This window comes from Megalobrama amblycephala, linkage group LG10 (assembly GCF_018812025.1).
Source record: "Megalobrama amblycephala isolate DHTTF-2021 linkage group LG10, ASM1881202v1, whole genome shotgun sequence".
Classification (NCBI taxonomy): domain Eukaryota; kingdom Metazoa; phylum Chordata; class Actinopteri; order Cypriniformes; family Xenocyprididae; genus Megalobrama; species Megalobrama amblycephala.
Genome location: NC_063053.1, coordinates 27,427,042 through 27,448,082, shown reverse-complemented (window position 1 = coordinate 27,448,082; position 21,041 = coordinate 27,427,042). Strand labels below are relative to the sequence as shown.

The 21,041-nt window shown below is 38.0% G+C and overlaps 1 protein-coding gene across 2 annotated transcripts in view; it reads left to right on the top strand.

Moving 5' to 3' along the window:
• prkceb (protein kinase C, epsilon b) overlaps positions 1 to 21,041 on the top strand; it is a 135,285-nt gene that overhangs the window by 77,098 nt on the left and 37,146 nt on the right. For both annotated transcript variants that reach the window (XM_048205602.1, XM_048205604.1), the window contains exons 4-10: positions 29 to 63; positions 1,215 to 1,303; positions 3,583 to 3,712; positions 4,432 to 4,574; positions 4,810 to 4,903; positions 6,213 to 6,427; positions 6,537 to 6,710. In XM_048205602.1, coding sequence (XP_048061559.1) covers positions 29 to 63; positions 1,215 to 1,303; positions 3,583 to 3,712; positions 4,432 to 4,574; positions 4,810 to 4,903; positions 6,213 to 6,427; positions 6,537 to 6,710 — 880 coding nt within the window. The remainder of the gene's footprint in view (positions 1 to 28; positions 64 to 1,214; positions 1,304 to 3,582; positions 3,713 to 4,431; positions 4,575 to 4,809; positions 4,904 to 6,212; positions 6,428 to 6,536; positions 6,711 to 21,041) is intronic.

Below are 21,041 nucleotides of genomic sequence, written 5' to 3'. Positions count from 1 at the left end.
ATAATAGCTGATCACCTTCTCTTCACAGGGGTGTATTAGGAAAGCAAGGGTATCAGTGTCAAGGTAGGTAAATTAAATTACATTTTCTTAATATTTCTCCATATCAGTATTTCTGTTCAACAAATTTGTTGGTTCATCGAAAGTATAGCTACAAAATCTAAAGCAAAAAACACATCAACATTCCTATTAAATAAATAACTCAACCAAAATGAAAATTCTTTCATTATTTACTTATCCTCATCTTTAATGTCTTTTCGGTGGAACACAAAAGAGAAAGAGGACCTATTATGAAAATTCACTTTTATAAGGTGTTTGAACACAGATGTGTGTCCACAGTGTGTGTAAACAACCAGCCTATAATGGTAAAAATCCACCCACTCCTTTTTTTTAATAATCCCCATGATTTATAAAGTCTCTCCAAATGAGCAGTTACAGATTTCAGAAGCCCCGCCCATGACAGGCGACGGAATCTGCCCTATTATCTTAGCTCCACCCATGAGTTTTCCATGTTTATCTCACCAGAGCATTTAATAGCAACATTAAATTAAGAAATCTATTCTTATTAAAGCTACTAAAGTTAATCAAGAGCAGTGAGTGATCTTCTGTCTTTACACAGATCACAGATCTAATATACACATGCAATTTCTTTCCATGCTGTTTACTTTCACAGACATAACCGACTGTGTTCGCGACACATGCACGAAAACAGCATGTTTTTCCTTCCACTCAAAAATGGGCAAACAGCATGGTATAATAAATGATCTTGGGGTATTTTGAACTGAAACTTCACAGACATATACGTAAATAGGGGCTTAACAGGTCCCTTTTTCAAAAGAATGTTTAGGCTGCTCTTTTCCTTACAACAACAGTTCAAAGTGACCACAGCCATCGAGTCTGTGTTCAACAATGCAAGAAAAGTATCATTAAAGAAGTCAATTTGTACTTTTTTCAAAATTCCCCTTTTGTGTTCCACAGAATAAAATAACTAAATACGTGGCAAACAAATAATAAGAGAATTTTTATTTTTAGATTAACTATTCCTTTAAGCAGTGACTAGCACACAATCTGAAATGAAGGAAACTACTGGCATGGACAGGAACCTCCTAAAAATATCATATCTATACTGTAGCTGAAAACATTCTTATCTGTGAGCCCACGGTAATACATCAGAAAAGTAAAGCTGATCTTGTTTCCTCCTTGTCTCTGACCCTCAGTGTGCACCTGTGTAGTTCATAAACGCTGCCATGAGCTGATCATCACTAAATGTGCAGGGCTGAAGAAACAGGAGGACACCACAGAGGAGGTGAGAGGAAACTGTTGAAAAAAAAAAAATCACACATGATGTCTCTTTAATATCACTTGTTTCGGTTGTTTTCACCAGTGAGAGTAAAATGGAAACTTTTGCTTAGGCTTTCTGCTTTTCATGTTTTTCCTGTGAAAAAAAAAGAACCCATAAATCTTTTCTTGAGTTTCAGAACAATGTTTCAAACGGCGTTCAGATTTGTAAAGATGCAATGAAAAGTCAGATATTTCAATACAAACCCATACATTTCTCATCAAATTTATCCTAGAGTTTACACTTTAATTTCAAAGTTCTATACTTGAGTTCAAGGGTTCTCAACTCTGGCCCTTGAGTTCCACTTTCCTGCAGAGTTTAGCTCCAACCTTGATCAAACTCAACTGCCTATGGCTGCGTCCAAAATCGTATACTTTCTTGAGTAGATACTTATTTTGAATAAGTAAGTGCTTCACAACCACTAAAAAAAGTATGTTCTATGTAGTGTGTAGTATGAATACAGTCCAAATATACTACATTTGCTATGTTGTCATTATCATGTGACCTACCAGCATTAGTTGTGTTGCTTCACTGCCATTCACAAATTCTCTCCCTTGACCTCATGGGATAGTAAAGTGTCCATCATATGCACACTTCATAATCTCGCGAGAAGTAGTAGGTCATCCGGGTACTTTTTGCGCAGTCTTTTATGAGTACTGTGAATTCTTTTGTCACATACTGTTTTTCGCCTAGGGAAGTAAGCGATTTTGGATGCGACCAACAACTTTCAAGTAATCCTAAAGACCTTTATGAACTTGTTCAGGTGTGTTTGATTAGGGTTGGAGGCTTGGAGCAAAACTCTGCAGGAAAATGAACCTTAAAGGCCAGAGTTGAGTACACCTGCTCTAGCTGTGTCAACATTGTCATTGTTTAAAGTTTGTCTTTTTTTTTTTTTTTTTCATTTTGTCTGCTTAATTTTAGGAAACTTCCATTAAATCTCCTGAGCTAAAGAGCAACACCTGAGCAATACAACTTTCCTCTGGAGTGTTTTTTATTGTTAGCAAACAACATCACTGTGTGTGTGTGCGTGTATACGTGTATATATATATATATATATATATATATATATATATATATATATATATATATATATATATATATTAGGGCTGTCAAAATAACGCGTTAATTTCGATTAATTAATCTGAGAAAAAATAACGCGTTAAAAAAAATAACGCAGATTAATCCATTCCGTATTGACCTTTGAACCTGGAGCCGTTCTAGCCACTATTTGACTGTAATGAATGAGGGAGATGAATGCTGCGCTGACGGACAGAAAGAGCAGAGCTCCTCCCTCGTGCGCGCGAGCTCTCTTCTTCTTCAAAGTAAGCACCGTCTTTACACTCTCTCTACCTCACACATAATAATCTAAATCAACTGACACAATGCTAAAAGTTTGTTAGACCGAATCCATGTTTCACGAGGCGCATTCGGAGAATGTCTTTACTGAATAACCGCTGGGTGTGAATAGTGCTCAAAAAACGTCACCTCATCTTCTCTGACAGGCGCCCTGCACGTGCAGCTGACATAAACCACACTTTCAGTAAACAAAAAGAATATCCTATCCAGTGGTGAAGTGTTTTCTGTGTTGACAAATCTTTTGCGATAGTCGCGATCGCATGCAACGCGTCAACGTCCGCTAATGTCCAATTCGCGACCTAATGACTCATTTGAACATATTCATTTTAATGAATCATGACAACAACTGATGATCTGTCCACACGGTCTATAATGATTCATTTACTCGAACAACTCTGAAATGAGAACATAAGTGTGCTTACCCCATTTAGCAAGAGTGGTTAGTAAAATTAGCCTTAATAATCCACAATATTTTCAGGTTATTTAAATGACAATGTATAGTAAATTAGGCCTACCTATAAAATCAGTTAGTTTAGACTGGAGTGAGGTGAAACCAGAACAAAGCAAGTTGTTGTTAGCTAGGTGCATTCAATTGTATATGGTAGAAAATTATATTATTAGTTAATATAACTTCTAAATGCTACTTTTTAATACTTTTCAGGTTTAGCAAAAAAGCATCTTCGCTTAAAATCACTTTTTTAATACTTTCACAGCAAAAATTATGTATGCGATTAATTCACAGAGTATGTAATTAATTAGATTAAAATTTTTAATCGATTGACAGCCCTAATATATATATATATATATATATATATATATATATATATATATATATATATGCTTGTGATCGCTGCATAGACATCTTTCTGATCCTCTATTGCCCCCTGCAGGTGGGATCTCAGCGCTTCAGTGTCAATATGCCTCATAAGTTCAGTATTCACAACTACAAAGTCCTCACGTTTTGTGACCACTGCGGTTCATTACTGTGGGGCCTGCTGCGGCAAGGGCTGCAGTGCAAAGGTGAGAAGAGCATTCTGGGAAATATATAGTTACAGGCTTCCCACAATCATGGAAAAGCTGGACATTTTTCAGGGATTTTTAATTTAATTTGTCATTGCATGGTATTTCCTGGCTATTTCTATGGTGAATTCACATTTGTCTAGTTTTGCATTGTTCTGTTATTTAATATAATATTACAAAAGACTGGCAATTTATATACAAATGGAAATGTCCAGAAAAATTTAAATTATACTTTCGTAATTAATTTATTTTTATTTATTTGTTTGCATATATGTACTATTACCCATTGTTATTTTAGCATTTAGTTAGCATTATTTTAGTTATTATTTAGAATACTATTTAGTTTTTATTATTTTTTTGAATTACTTTTTAATTTTATATTTTCTGTTTTCGTTTTAATTTTAGCTAAAGTTATGTTAAATTAAAAAATTAAAAAATCTTTATAGTAATTTTTATTTTAGTTTTAGTTATTTTAGTACATCAAGTTAAACTAAATGAAAATGACAAAGGTTGCCTTGGCAACTAGCTGAAATAAAATAAGTTTTATTTTTTTTTATTTTTTTTTTATATTTTATTTCAAATAAAGAATGTTTTCTTATGGTTTTAGGTTTAGTTAATGATAATTACCCTATTATATCCCCAAATCTTCCAAGATTCAGACATGCATTGAAATACAGTTGAACTTCTCATGCCATATCCCTTCATTTCTCTGTTCTCAGTTTGTAAGATGAATGTGCACAAGCGCTGTGAAAGTAATGTAGCTCCTAACTGTGGGGTGGACGCCAGGGGCATCGCTAAGGTGCTGTCCGACCTTGGAGTCACTCCAGATAAACTCTCCGGCAGCGTCCAGAGGAGAAAAAAAGTAAGAGCAACAATCATCAGGAATTATTTGTCCGCACAAGAGAAGTGGGAACATAGGACTGAAAGGACAAAAGCCTCCTTCTCCTCCATGTAGCTTTAGATAATAGAAAATACACTGATTACTGATGTTGACATAATGGTCTTTATAGCGAGCAGCACTTAGGTACTTGATTAGGCCTCCTGAAACATAATCATGATTGAATGATGAAGATGATTTGTTGCCGTTTTCAACACAGATCTCTCAGGGTCCAGATCCACAACCCTTTCCCATATCCCCGCAGTTAGAAGAGGATCGATCCAAATCTGCACCCACATCACCATGCGACCAAGGTAAACAAATAAAGCTAAAAATAAAGCTCTTCAGATTCTTCTTGGGTTAAAGATGGTTGATTACCACATAAAATAATTTTGCCTTGTCCTTAAACGGTTAGTTCACCCAAAAATAAAAATACTGTCAATAATTACTCAGCCTCATGTCGTTCCAAACCTGTAAGACTTTCGTTTATCTTCAGAACACAAATGAAGATCTTTATAAAATAAAACCTAAATAAAATCTGAGTGATTTCTGTCCCTCCATTGACAGCTACTCCACTACCAGTTTGACATTTTAAAAAATTCATAAAGAAATTGTAAAATTAATCCACATGAATTGAGCAGTTTAGTCCAAATTTTCTGAACATACACAAATACTTTATACACAGAACAGATTTAATTTAGGCTTTTATTAACATATAAACATTCATCAGCTCAAGCATCTTTGCTTGATGTGCAAGGACCAATAAGGTTCATTGTCGTGTGTTATGCAGAACATTTGAGCATCCTGAAGAACCAGTGTTCTCACGTGTCAAGCAGGTTTGGTTGAGCTTATGTTTGTGTTCGCTGATCAATGTTTATATGTGAATAAAAGCCTAAATTTAATCAGTTTATCATATAAAGCGATCAAGTCTCTTCAGAAAATTGGGACTAAACCACTGTGAGGGTGAGTAAATGATGACAGAATTTTCATTTTTGGGTGAACTATCCCTTTAAGTTTGTAATTCACTTATAATGGAAAATTTTGCCATGCTTTCATCGCTTTGTATGACAAAAATACTGAAATCAAATGACTAATGGTCTAAAACTGCCATATACAATACTTTTATAGTACTTTATCGTCATTTTGGAGCTTGGCAGCACCTCATTCACTTTCACTATATGGAAATGAGCTGCAGGGATATTAAAATTCTGCTTTTTTGTTACATGGATAAAAAAAAGTCATATGCACTTGATAATCAGTGCTTTACAGATTTCTGATATCCATCACATGAACTTTCCACAGGCAAATATGCTGATTTGGCACTCAGAAACATTTCTTATCATTATTAATATTGTAAGCAGTTGTGCTGCATTTTTGCGTGATACATTTTTCTGGATTCTTTGATGAATAGACAGTGCAAAAGAACAGCATTATATGAAATAGAAATCATTTGTAACATTATATATGTCTTTACTGTCACTTTTTGCTGTACTTTTTGCTGTACATTACAGTTAACATGTTTTTGTTTTTTTGTACAAACTGAAGAATGCAACTGTATATGTGACTCAGTCTGGGGTCATATAGCATATGATGTGATTTGGCTCTTTGTTTTGTGGTCTGCAGATATAAAGGACCTGGAGAATATCAGGAAGGCACTATCGTTTGACCATCGCGGTGAAGAGCTAAAGCCAGCCTCGTCCTCCTCTCTGACTGAGGGAGGGTCAGAGGAGACGGGGGAGGCGAGAGAGAATGGAGAGGTGAAGACCGTCCAGACCAAAAGGATGATGCTGGAAGACTTCTCTTTCATCAAAGTACTTGGGAAAGGCAGCTTCGGCAAGGTGGAGCTTTGTGAAATTCTGACCTCTGTTTTCTGCATATAGGTACCAGATTTGTCTGCTGTGTAATAAGGGCCCAGCAGTCTTAGAGCAGTGTTGTCTTTGTGTACAGGTGATGCTGGCTGAGTTAAGAGGCACTGATGAGGTTTTTGCGGTGAAAGTGTTGAAGAAAGATGTCATCCTGCAGGATGATGATGTGGACTGCACTATGACTGAGAAACGCATTCTAGCCCTGGCCAGAAAACACCCTTACCTTACCCAACTCTACTGCTGCTTTCAGACTAAGGTGAGAGCCAGGAGTGTTTCTGCTCAGTTTAGCCTCATTGCAAACTTGAAAATAATGAGCAAATTGGACAATCATTTTATTTTAAGTCAAGCACCAAATACCAAAACTTTCTCCTTGTTTAGAAATGATGTTTTGCGAACTGCCACTAGATGGAGCTGTGATATTACAGTCTGTCAAATATTGAGAAAGCAGCTCTTACAGGAGTTTAGCTCTTTATATGAAGTGGGCAAGATTGTGTCTTGGGGAATAATCGCAAAAACAGGTCAGTTCATCAAGAACATGGGCACATTTTAGAAAAGGCTTAAATTTTGAAATTTGGGTATTCACGTTTCCAGCTGAAACTTAAAAGGCTTTTAATAAATATGAAAACCAGCCATAAAACTGTGCCTTGAAATTTAAATAAAATATTAATAAATTAATACATATTTATTGACATACTTCCATTTCTTCTTGTTATTAGAACTATAAGAACACTTTAACCTACATGAACTCTGGTTTTCTTAAATTATTAAATAAACTAAAAAGCAAGATCAAATACACAAAACATGAGCAAAATAAAACATTTTATATAAAAATATAAATTATAAAGCCCAAAACTAGAAAGCAATAATAATAATAATAATAATAATAATAATATAACCATGATTAAATCAAAATCTGTGCATAATGTGAATTTAATAGAAACATGTTGGTATTATTAAAAGTTGGATACTATGTCCTGAGATTTTCATTTATACAGTTTTACCAGTGTAAAATTATGAAATGTCATGGAAATGTCATGTCATTTCTATACTGACTATAAATCCAATTATGATCGGCTCTGAAATATTTGTGTAGTTATGTTTTTTGTGAATGTTTTATTACTGTTTAAAATAACTGAGAGTAAACTAACAAAAGATCAAATATACAACATAAGATCAAAATAAAACCTTTAATATAAACATTAAAAATTTAAAAAGATGATTAAAGTTTAAATTAAATAAGACTAATTAAATATTAAAAAATATAGATAAAAATAATAAAGCCAAAAACTAAAAAATTGATAATGATAATTATAATAATAATCTTGAAAAGTCATGGAAATTTCTATACTGACCATACAATTATACACTTATGATTAGCTCTGAAATATTTATTTGTAAGTTATTGCACTTTGTGAATATGTTCTCTATCCAATGATTTTGATTTCATGTCAATTCATTGGTCAAAACACATGGGATCCCTTTTCATAAGAAACTTTTTCTTTCTTTCTGTAAAACCTCTCAGTTTTAGTGGGTTTAAAGAGGACCTATTATGCCCCTTTTACAGGAAGTCTCTGGTGTCCCCCAGAATGTGTCTGTGAAGTTTCAGCTCAAAATCCCCATAGATAATTTTTTTATTGCTTGTCAAATTTGCCCCTATTTGGGTGTGAGCAAAAACACGGCATTTTTGTGTGTCGCTTTAAATGCAAATGAGCCCACTTTCCAGAAGAGGGCGGAGCTTTAACAGCTTGCGCTTTGGTTGCTCAACAACAACAAAGCCAAAAGGACGATTGTCAGTAACAGTGTTCAGCCTTACATTGTTCAAACCGGAGTCAGACACTGATAGAGAGACTCAGGAAGAAGTTTTAGAGAACTTTTAGAACGCAACTGGACATTTCTGAATGGTTAGTGGATACATTTATATAGTTGCTGTGGAGTTGATTCAACTCATCGACTAGCATGTGCCGTCTTTTGTGCAAATCCAGCGTTGAATTGAGTTGAATTGTTTGTGAAGCAGTCCGGCGTAAAATGACGGCATGGCAAGAACACTCTACAATGACAACTCTTCCTCTTCTCTAAAGCAGCCCAATATGTTCTCAGGGGCAGGGTTTATGTAAATTTTAGGGTTAGTGATGTCACTAACCCGGGAAGAATCTCGTTGTAGTCCCTACCAGCTGTTTGTTGTAGTCCTTAAACAGCGAATTCTTTAGAAAAAAATATCTCCCATTCCATTGAACTTTGAGCGTCGTAACTTTGCAGATGTTGTTAATGGTCTAACAGCAACATTACACACTAAATAAAGTAAAAAAAAAGTGAAATCATAATCAACCACCCCTTTAACATTATAGGTGGTAAAGGGATTATTTATTGTCATTACTCGTCATAATGCTGAATATCAAATGCATTTGTGTTTTTATCCATTCCACAAACAGCCCTGCAGCTGATCACATACAAATACAGAAACAGACACACACACACACACACACACACACACACACACAACGCTTGGGTGAGGAAAAGGTTGTCTGTTCGTCTGCACAAGTGTTCCCTGACACAGAAGGGCAAGCACCTGTTTGAAGGGAACATTTCTTTTATAGTCTATAATAAGCTCACATCAGATAAACCCTCCACATTAGGTCAACATTCTAATTTTTGTTCAGACTCTCTCGGTCTGCTGGTGTGATAATTGTTTTAGATAGAGCCGACTGTTTGGGAACAGCAGCCGCGGCCAGGCCTAACCTCACATGAACATCATGTTTATTTTCCTCCACTAAAACCTGGACTCAGCCATCATGACGGCATCCTCCACTCCTCTAATTTATTTACTTCTGCAGTTTCCCCAAACAAGCAAAAAGAACATTGTGTCCTTACTGCGAACACGAGTGGGAGGAGGTAAAGGGAAGGGGAGGGGAGCGAGCACGGGGGAGAAGGAAAAGGGCGAGTGTAGGATGAAAGAAGGTAGAAAGGGTGGAGAAGGACAAGATGACCTCTTAAAAGTTAAAACTTATGGTCTTAAAAGACCGTAACAGTGATGTGCTTTAACTGAAAGTGACATTAAAGAATAGTCGCCATAATTTAATCACTTTCACTGTATTTATAGGGTGAGCAGAGCGATGACAGGGGAATGGGATCAGGAAATGTCATGTGCTAGCCTGGATTTGAGCTTGCACCTCCTGCTCTGTCAGGCATGTGTACCTTCCACTAGACCAGTAATACTGATATATCACTGGACATAATATTGGCAGACAAATGGCAATTAATAGAAACCTGGGCTAGTCGTCACAGTTTTTTTCTCCAGTAAATACTTCTCAGAGTTGTTTATTTTTTAAAGTCAAAAACATATTTTATGAGATGGTTCACCCAAAAATGAACATTCAAACCTGAATGAGTTTCTTTCTTCTGTTGAACACAAAAGAAGATGCTTTGAAGAATGTTGATAATCAAACAGTTGACAGTAGCCATTCACTTCCATAGTACTTCCGTCAGCTAACTGGTTACCAACATTCTTCAAAGTATCTTTTTTTGTGTTCAACAGAAGAAAGAAACTCATACAGGTTTGGAACAACTTGAGGGTGAGTAAGTGATGACAAAATATTAATTTTTGGGAGAACTGTCCCTTCAATGTCTAAAACATTTCTGCTTTTATTACCCAGGAATTAGCAGAATGAAATCTGTGATTAAACAGCCAACTTTAGGCTTTTTAGTGAAAACGTAATGAGATATAGCCTTTGACCTCTTCTGCATGTGACAACTAGCCCCTATACACCTTTAATCTACTGACATGCTGTATAGCGGAAAAACAATGCATCGACAAAGGGTGCGTCTCAATCAGCTCCCTAGCTTCCTAGGTCATGAATCAGGTACACAAATTCGGACAGTAAGGATCCTGACTCACTAAACATTGTGTTTTGTGAGTGGTGGTGACATGACAACGTCCTCATTGTACAACATCGCTACTGGTATTTATGAGCAACAGCAGAGTACAGAGAGTTCATTATGATAAATACTTTGCTTGTTACATATACATGCAACATTTCAGCCGTAAATAAATTATACATATTAGCTAGATTATGTTCAGCTAGTGATGTATTGTTACGTATGCTGGTGTAGAGATGAGGCTGATACGGATTTCCACAATACGAACAATACATTTATTAAACAGAAGGCAGAGATCACCAAACATACATCTTAACAAAACAGAGAACGGACGAGGAGTGAAGGGAGTGAGTGCAATATATGGGAGTGCTGACAATAGAGTCCAGGTGCAGGTGATGAGTGATGATGAGGAGCTGACGAGGGAAGTGAGTGCAGGTGTGGAGAACAGGAGGATCTTGGGATATGGAGTCCAGGGAAACAAGGGATCCGTAACAGTACCTCCCCCTCCCGGTAGGCGCGTCCTCGCACCGTAGATGTCACAACTGGGAGGGGGGCGGGCGCCCTGGAGACCTCAAGCCGGAGCAGGGGGAGGAGCAGACTGGAGTGGAGGTCTCCAGGGCAGGTCTAAAACCATGGCGGGTCAGGGGACAAAGGCAGCCATGGCGGGTCAGGAGCCGTGGGCAGCCATGGCGGGTCAGGAGCCGTGGGCAGCCATGGCGGGTCAGGAGCCGTGGGCAGCCGTGGAGGGTCAGGGGCCGAAGCCTTCGAGCCGTTGAGCCCAGGCATCGCTGAAGGACTGGCGGGTGATGGCGGAACTGTAGGCTCCGCCGACCGAAGCGCAGCCGGTGCTCCAGAAGGCCGCAGTGAAAGACAGACGACATACAACAAAGTGAACACTGGGGAGAGTGAGGAGGCCAACTGGAGCTGAGGGACGGAGTGACGGAGCAAAGACGGAGGAGTGCAGTCCAGAAGTGAGGGCAGGCCGACGAAGGAACAAGGTGTGAACGGGGGCAGGATGGAGACTGGTGACACTAGTGGACTGCTGGACAACGGTGGAGCAGAGAGAGGTTGGAGCCGGGGTGAAGGTAATCGCCCAGAGGTCCGAGGTGGAGATCTGGGCGAGGGGGCTTGAGGTGGAGGTACAGTGAGTACATTAGTGGGAGGAGGCGGGAGAGGGAGGCAGGGAGGGAAAACAGTCTTTGGGCTGGAGGGTTCAAAAACACAGTTCATAGGAGCAGTTGGCTCGGCGGCGGCTGGAGCTGAGGGCTCGTAGGCGGCGGCTGGAGCTGAGGGCTCGTAGGCGGCGGCTGGAGCTGAGGGCTCGTAGGCGGCGGCTGGAGCTGAGGGCTCGTAGGCGGCGGCTGGAGCTGAGGGCTCGTAGGCGGCGGCTGGAGCTGAGGGCTCGTAGGCGGCGGCGGCTGGAGCTGAGGGCTCGTAGGCGGCGGCGGCTGGAGCTGAGGGCTCGTAGGCGGCGGCGGCTGGAGCTGAGGGCTCGTAGGCGGCGGCGGCTGGAGCTGAGGGCTCGTAGGCGGCGGCGGCTGGAGCTGAGGGCTCGGCGGCGGAGCGTGGAGATACTTGCTCGGCGGCGGAGACTGGCGCTGCTTGCTCGGAGGCGGAGACTGGCGCTGCTTGCTCGGAGGCGGAGACTGGCGCTGCTTGCTCGGCGGCGGAGACTGGCGCTGCTTGCTCGGCGGCGGAGACTGGCGCTGCTTGCTCGGCGGCGGAGACTGGCGCTGCTTGCTCGGCGGCGGAGACTGGTGCTGCTTGCTCGGCGGCGGAGACTGGCGCTGCTTGCTCGGCGGCGGAGACTGGCGCAGCTTGCTCGGCGGCGGAGACTGGCGCTGCTTGCTCGGCGGCGGAGACTGGAGAACTTGGCTCGGCGGAGACTGGAGAACTTGGCTCGGCGGAGACTGGAGAACTCGGCTCGGACCAGAAGTCTATGAGCCAAGCAGCATCATCTGGCGGCTCGCACAGGGATGGAGCTGCAGGCTCGGAGAGGGCTAGAGCGGGCTCTGGGGTTGATTCTCTGGTTGGAGAGGGCTTCAAGGAGACTGGAGCGGCTTGCTTCCTCCTCCTCCGCTTGCGGGACCCAGTGGAGGAGTGTGGGTCCAGCATTGAACAGGCAGGAAGTTCGCTGGAGGGGTATGCGGAGGAAGACGGTGGCTGACTGACTGGCCCGGCCAACCGTGTTTCTGGATGGACTAGAGACAGACACCCATCCTGAACCCAATCAACGAAAAATTTGGAATCATTTAGCCACAAAATGGAATTTATGGTTTCGCTTAAGGAGAAACGATAATCGGGTTCACCAAAACGGATGGTGTCATCATCTAGTCCATCCAGAAACAGGGAGATCAAGCATGTTTCAGGCCAGTCAGACAAAACAGCAAGCTCAACGAACTCCTCCACATACCTCTCCAGCGAACGACCCACCTGCAGGAGCCCGATGAGCCGCTCGCCAGCTGACAGGGAAGAGAGAGGCATGGGGGAAGTTGGAGCCAGTGAGCTGGGGAAGATCTCCATCCTTCTTTGTGGAAATCCGGTCGGTTTATGGTCCGTTCTTCTGTTACGTATGCTGGTGTAGAGATGAGGCTGATACGGATTTCCACAATACGAACAATACATTTATTAAACAGAAGGCAGAGATCACCAAACATACATCTTAACAAAACAGAGAACGGACGAGGAGTGAAGGGAGTGAGTGCAATATATGGGAGTGCTGACAATAGAGTCCAGGTGCAGGTGATGAGTGATGATGAGGAGCTGACGAGGGAAGTGAGTGCAGGTGTGGAGAACAGGAGGATCTTGGGATATGGAGTCCAGGGAAACAAGGGATCCGTAACATGTATGTTTATGCTAAAATATAATTAAAGGATTAGATCACCTCAGAATTAAAATTTCCTGATAATTTACTTACCCCCATGTCATCCAAGATGTTCATGTCTTTCTTTCTTCAGTCGAAAAGAAATGAAAGGTTTTTGAGGATTTTTCTCCATGTAGTGGACTTCAACAAGGTATAATGAGTAGAAGCAGTTTCAGTGCAGCTTCAAAGGGCTCAACACAATCCCAGGCGAGGAATAAGGGTCTTGTTTACTAGTGAAACACACTTTTTAACCACAAATGCTCATCTTGCACTGCTCTGCGATGCGCCACACATTGCGTAATCACGTTGGAAAGGTCACGCGTGACGTAGACGAAAGTACCAATCCAGTGTCTACAAAGCGAACGTGCAAAGAATAAGCCAAACGCCCTTTACACAAAAAGGTAAAACAATGATATCGGACGATTTTGAAGTTTAAAATGAGATTACGTTTTTTGTCCCAATGCAGTAATTCTGCCTATGTCATGCGTGACCTTTCCAATGTGATTACGTAATGCGTGGCGCATCACAGAGCATTGCAAGACGAGCATTTGTGGTTAAAATGTATATAATTTTTTTTTTTTTTAGAAAATTACCAATTGTTTTGCTAGACAAGACCCTTTTTCCTTGGCTGGGATCGTGTAGAGCCCTTTGAAGCTGCACTGAAACTGCAATTTGGACCTTCAACCCAGTGAAGTCCACTATATGGAGAAAAATCCTGGAATGTTTTCTTCAAAAAACTTAATTTCATTTCGACTAAATTATCAGGACATTTTAATTCTAAAGTAAACTAATCCTTTAAATAATGGTTTGTATTTAAAGGGGCCTTATATTACAAGATGTAATATAAGTCTAAGGTGTCCCCTGAATGTGTCTGTGAAGTTTCAGCTCAAAATACCCCATAGATTTTTTTTTTTTATTAATTTTTTTAACTGCCTCTTTTGGGGCATCATTAAATATGCGCAGATTCAGGCTGCATCCCCTTTAATTCCTCGCACTCCCTGCCCCTGAGCTCGCAACTATAAAACAAAGTTCACACAGCTAATATAACCCTCAAAATGGATCTTTACAAAATGTTCGTCATGCATGCTGCATGCATGCTTCGAATTATGTGAGTATAGTATTTATTTGGATGTTTACATTTGATTCTGAATGAGTTTGATAGTGCTCCATGGCTAAAGCTAAGATTACACACTGTTGGAGAGATTTATAAAGAATGAAGTTGCGTTTATGAATTATACAGACTGCAAGTGTTTAAAAATGAAAATAGTGACGGCTCTTGTCTCCGTGTATACAGTAAGAAACGATGGTAACTTTAACCACATTTAACAGTACATTAGCAACATGCTAACGAAACATTTAGAAAGACAATTTACAAATATCACTAAAAATATCATGTAATCATGGATCATGTCAGTTATTATCACTCCAGCTGCCATTTTTCGCTATTGTTCTTGCTTGCTTACCTAGTCTGATGATTCTGCTGTGCACAGATCCAAACGTCCTGCCCTTGTCTAATGCCTTGAACATGGGCTGGCATATGCAAATATTGGGGGCGTACATATTAATGATCCAGACTGTTACGTAACAGTCGGTATTATGTTGAGATTCGCCTGTTCTTCAGAGGTCTTTTAAACAAATGAGATTTACATAAGAAGGAGGAAACAATGGTGTTTTGAGACTCACTGTATGTCATTTCCATGTACTGAACTCTTGTTATTCAACTGTTCCAAGGTAAATTCAATTTTAAATTCTATGGCACCTTTAAAAAAACAAAACATCTATCGCGTGTCATTAGGTGTGTTTGACTTGAAGTGGTGCTGTCTGTGCAGACCCGTCGGTGTATGACATCAACATACCGCAAGAGCGCTTCGAAAGCATATGGAGTCGTCAGCTCTCTAATCTCTCTCGTACTTTGTTGTCATACCCCGATTGGTATACATGCATGCATATACATGCACTTCCATTCAAATGTTTGGGGTCAGTAAGATTTGTTTTCTTATCCTGCAAAAAAAAATGATCACAAAAACATTAAGCAGCACAGCTGTTTTCAACACTTATAGTAATAATAAATGTTTCTTGAGTACCAAATCAGCATATTAGAATGATTTCTGAAGGATCATGTGACAATTCTGAAAATTCAGCTTTGCAATCACAGGAATAAATTACATTTTAAAATATGTTCAAATAGAAAACTGTTTGCAAAATTACTTAGTAAAGTTAAGTCATAGTCAAATATAGCATAAATAATAATAATAATAATAATAATAATAAATAACTTAAATTGTGTTTTTGGTATGATCCGATCCATGTAGGAAATGCAGTCTTTTTTTTTGACCATGCTTAGAAATTGTAATTATTGGCAGATGTATCTGTAATATTTTGAACACAAGTTTGTTTTGGAGGGATTTGTTCTTGTGTTTATTTTGTACCAGAAGAAGGTGACTGCCATTAGCCTTACATAATGTGGTTCTGATGCTTATCAGGCCTGATGTGTATTCCATATGCTGTTTGTTTTATTTTCAACCCTCTCTCCGTCCCTCCCTCCGTCCCTCACACACACACACACACACACACACACACACACACACACACACACACACACACACACACACACACACACAAACACACTTTTTGCTTTGGCCCACTTGGACCAAATATTCTGTTACAATATTTTGCTCAGTATATATAATGACTTATGCAGCAACAGCTGGCATCTATGTTAAATATGAAGAAAATTCAAACAAAATCTATGTGAGAAAATTGAGTTTTTGGTCAGAAGTGTACATTTATAGGCCTAATGACTGCAGATTAAGTAAAGATTTGACATTTATCCACAGATTTCTTTTTTGGACACAGATTACTCACTTGTGGTCTCCAGCATTTTGCATTTAATCAGATCTTAAACTGAATGAATGCAGGTGTGTGTTCTCTTCTTTCTTTCTTTCTTTCTTTCTTTCTTTCTTTCTTTCTTTCTTTCTTTCTTTCTTTTTTTCTTGTTTTCTCTCATCAGCTCTTTGTTGCCTCACACGTAGCATGGCAGGCTGACCTCTTGTTGACATGCTCCGTTTCTCGCTCCATTTCGTGTTCCCTCAATGCCTAATTTGCCATCAGGCACTGCTGAGGACGCCTTGCCTGGACTTGCTCTGCCCCTCACCCTCAATAACAGCCTCAGCATCAGTAGAGCCGAGGTCCTGCGTTCATCCCCACTTATGTAACCCTCCGAATGACTTTCCCCATATATAACCCATCATGTTTGCAATAGTTTTTTTTGTGGATTCTGTGATTTTTTTCAGGATTCTTTGATGAATAAATCTTTTGTAAAAATCTTAAAAACTCAAATCTTACAAACTCTTTTGTAACATTAAAAATGTATCTACTGTCACTTTTGATAAATTTAATGCATCCTTGCTGAATAAAACTTTTTTTTTTTTTTCAAAACAAGCAAACAACAACAACAAAAACATACTTAACCCCAAACTTTTGAATTGTATTTTAAGTTGATGCATAATGTGTCCATAAATCAAGATTTTCGGTTAAAGTGTATGTATAAATGAAAGTATGTTTCACCCCTTTTAATCATCTTTTTACTTTCACTATGAAGCAGCAGTTTGACAAATACATTTTTCCAAATACAAATAATCCATGTTATCTCTCAATTAATATGAGCTCATTAGATTGCTTGCATTTAAAAAATAATAATAATAAAACAAATGTTTTAGAAAGGTTTTTAAAAAGTTTTAGACTATAACTTAACACCTTTAACACTAATATAAAATAAGAAAGCATAAAGGAAAAGTAAAGAATAAATGTGGTTACACTTTATTTTACAGTGCTGTAGTTACATTGTAATTACTCGAATAAGTACTGAGTACTATTAATTAACTGCATGCACTTACTATAGAGTTACAGTTAGGGTTAGTGTTTGGTTTAGGGTTACTTACTTGTAATTATGCATAATTTACTGTTATTACTATAGTAAATACATGAAGTAATGTGTAACTACGGCACTAAAATAAAGTGTTACCATAAACGTTTTATGTAACAGTGAATTGAAATGAATTCCAAAGAGATAAAAGGACACAAATTGTAATTAAATCAAGTTAAATAACTCAATTAAAGTTACTAAGAAAGCTCCTTTTAAGTGTTCCAGAGATACAAAAACTACCAACCAACATTACTGTTCCAACTATGAACCCAGTCTATAGAAGTATGTGGGAAAAAAAACATAGAAGTACTGTATGTGGCTTTCCCCCTTCAAAACACATTATGTATGAATGTTTATGAAACATTAAAGGTCATGACTTTAATTCCCAGAGAACACACATACTAAAAATGCATACTATTAATGCAAGCCACTTTTTTTTTTTCTTCTTCTTCTTTTTTTTTGACAAAACTAGTAGCCAAATTGAATAAATGTTAATATTGATGTTTCAGAGGAATGCCTTATTTGTAAAGTAAAGACATGACATGAGCACAAAGGTTGTTCCTAAAATGTTCACTCTAATGAACCAGAGTTTTATCATGATTTTCAGACAGCAATCAGCCTCAGGATCACAGTACAGCTCTTATCCACCTAATTACAGCTAAGCAATGTAAATAACATTATACAACCAGCCAAAGCGCATATGGAAACTTATGGAGCTGAAAAACTTCAGGCAGTGAGAGAGAGCGAGAGAAAAAGGAATTCTACGATTGTTTATAATTCAGTTATTTTTTCCCCTTTGTTTTTGGAGGATGTTCTCAAAGTTTTTATGATCACTTTCAATTTGGTTAGTTTATACTCCCATACTTAACTTCTTAACCAAGGTCATGGAATGACATTTCTTCCTCTCTTTGGCTCATTCCTCTGTTCTCTTGGACAGCAGGTTGGAGTGCTACCAGATGTCTTGGCTAGGCTCCCTCACATTTATGTTCTGTTGTTGCTCCATTAATCGCAGTCAGATTGTGGCTGCTCACTTTGTGACATCTGTGTAGGCAGCCGTACCTGTCTCCACTTCAACTGAAGAAGACAGAATACAGAAAGTCCGCACATATCACGGACGCATGTTTTGATTTAAAGTCCTTAATTCACCATTTACAAGTGAGAAGTAACTCTGTTAACAGATCGAATCCAGCATGTGTTTGCTTTTCTGCACCCTTAACAAAATTCCCATGAGTGATTTATGGATTTTGTACATTTGTTTGTTTTATCTGTCTTTTTCTTTCTCATAAAAGAAGGAATTTATTCCTGAGGAATAGAATTTAGTATGTGACAGCAATCAAATCAACAAAATCAAAATCTTGCAATCAAAAAACAAAGATTTTCTTTTTTATTTAGCTGAATTCCTAGAAGATGACTTATATAATGTTGACAGAGATCCGTCTTTGTTACATTGTCATTAGGGGCTTTACAGAGTGAAGAAAGAAGAGAGGTAGTTTGCAGTGAATGTGATTGTATGTGACGGCAGATTATTTACATTGATCTTGCAGTTGCAGATGATAAGTATTACTGAATATATACAGTACTTTGCAAAAGCCACCACTAGCTTTGTTGTTTTGGCAATGTCTTAATGACAATCCATATTTAAAAAAAAAAAAAAAAAAACTGAACAAAATGGCTTCTTTAAGCAAAAATCAGTATTTAGTGTGACCTCCTGGACTTCTTCCAGTTTCTTAAAGAAGAAACTCTGAGAAACTTCTCATCATATTTTGAAAGTTTTCTTGGCCTTCCAGTTATGTTCTACCCCATTTAGGTTTAAGAGAGCCGGTTCCTGCTATTGCTCACTAAATACTTGCCACTTTATTCTATAGAAGCTGTTTTATTTATTTTTTTTTTTCTTTTCAGTTTTAATACTGCATACAAATTTCCTGTATTTTATGGTTATATTCTGATAAAGAGGCTGAGAAATAATTATATATGGTCATTATACCATTGCTAAAACAACATCTAATGGCAGCCTAAGACTATTGCACAGTATACATACATATATACATACATACATACATACATACATATATTGAGGAATATGTATAGAGATATATAGATATAGATATAGATATATATATAAATTAAAGTAATACTAATTATATAATATTATAGTTAATATTTTTTACTCCCTCTTACTTTATTTGGCTAGAAAGCACATAAAATATTAAACCGGTCTATTTAATTAGTTAATTATGTGTTAAAATTATGCATTTGTTTTTTAAGTACATTTTGAAAGTTATCATGCAGAATAAATACAGAAATACAGAGTGAATATATACATACTGTACAGTATATTGTATTATCAAAAACATAGGAATAATACTTTAAAACAGTGGTTCTCAACCAGGGGGCTATAGGATAACATAAAATCATTATTATAATTATTAAATAAATTATAATTATTATTAATTAATAATTATATTATTATAATTATTAAATAATCCAACTTATTTGAAATACTACAAAACATACAATCAATTACAATGACTCACTCCAACTTGATAACTATTTAAAAAACAAACAAACAGGTTTGAAATCTCTGGAATAACACAATGAATTGTGGACAATATAGAGTATCAACACTTCCAATTTTTGTTAATGTGTGTTGGAGTATGGGGGCCTTTGAGTCAGAAAGGTTTTAAAATATAATGCTTTAAATACACTTTAAAGACATATTTAGAATTAAATCAATTTAAAGACATTTATAGAATTAAATTTTCATTAAATTGTAAATGCTGCTCATGGAGCCCAACAGCCAGTGGAGGAACAATGATCCTGTCGCATACAAAGGAGGGCACCACAACAGGAAAAAGACATTTCCCCAAGCACGCATGTTAAGAACAGGGAGCATTTTACCTCCAATACTGTGGATTTAATTTGGTAATGTCTATGTGCATCTACTTAAAGGTGCCATCGAACTTTTTTTTTTACAAGATGTAATATAAGTCTAAAGTGTCCCCTGAATGTGTCTGTGAAGTTTCAGATCAAAATACCCCATAGATTTTTTTTAATTCATTTTTTTAACTGCCTATTTTGGGGCATAATTAGAAATGCGCCGATTCATGTTGCGGCCCCTTTAAATGCTCACGCTCCCTGCCCACGGAGCTCGCGCTTGCCTTAAACAGTGCATAAACAAAGTTTACTCTGCTAATATAACCCTCAAAATGGATCTTTACAAAGTGTTCGTCATGCATACTGCATGCATGCGTCGGATTATGTGAGTATTGTATTTATTTGGATGTTTACATTTGATTCTGAATGAATTTGAGGCTGTGATCCTTGGCTAATGGCTAATGCTACACTGTTGGAGAGATTTATAAAGAATGAAGTTGTGTTTATGAATTATACAGACTGCAAGTGTTTAATAATGAAAATAACGACGGCTCTTGTCTCCGTGAATACAATAAGAAACAATGGTAACTTTAACCACATTTAACAGTACATTAGCAACATGCTAACGAAACATTTAGAAAAACAGTTTACAAATATCACAAAAAATATAATGTTATCATGGATCATGTCAGTTATTATCACTCCATCTGCCATTTTTCGCTATTGTTCTTGCTTGCTTACCTAGTCTGATGATTCAGCTGTGCACATCCGGACGTTAATACTGGCTGCCCTTGTGTAATGCCTTGAACATGGACTGGCCTATGCAAATATTGGGGGCGTACATATTAATGATCCCGACTGTTACGTAACAGTCTGTGTTATATTGAGATTTGCCTGTTCTTCGGAGGTCTTTTAAACAAATGAGATTTATATAAGAAGGAGGAAACAATGGAGTTTGAGACTCACTGTATGTCATTTCCATGTACTGAACTCTTGTTATTTAACTATGCCAATATACATTCAATATTTAATTCTAGGGCACCTTTAAATAT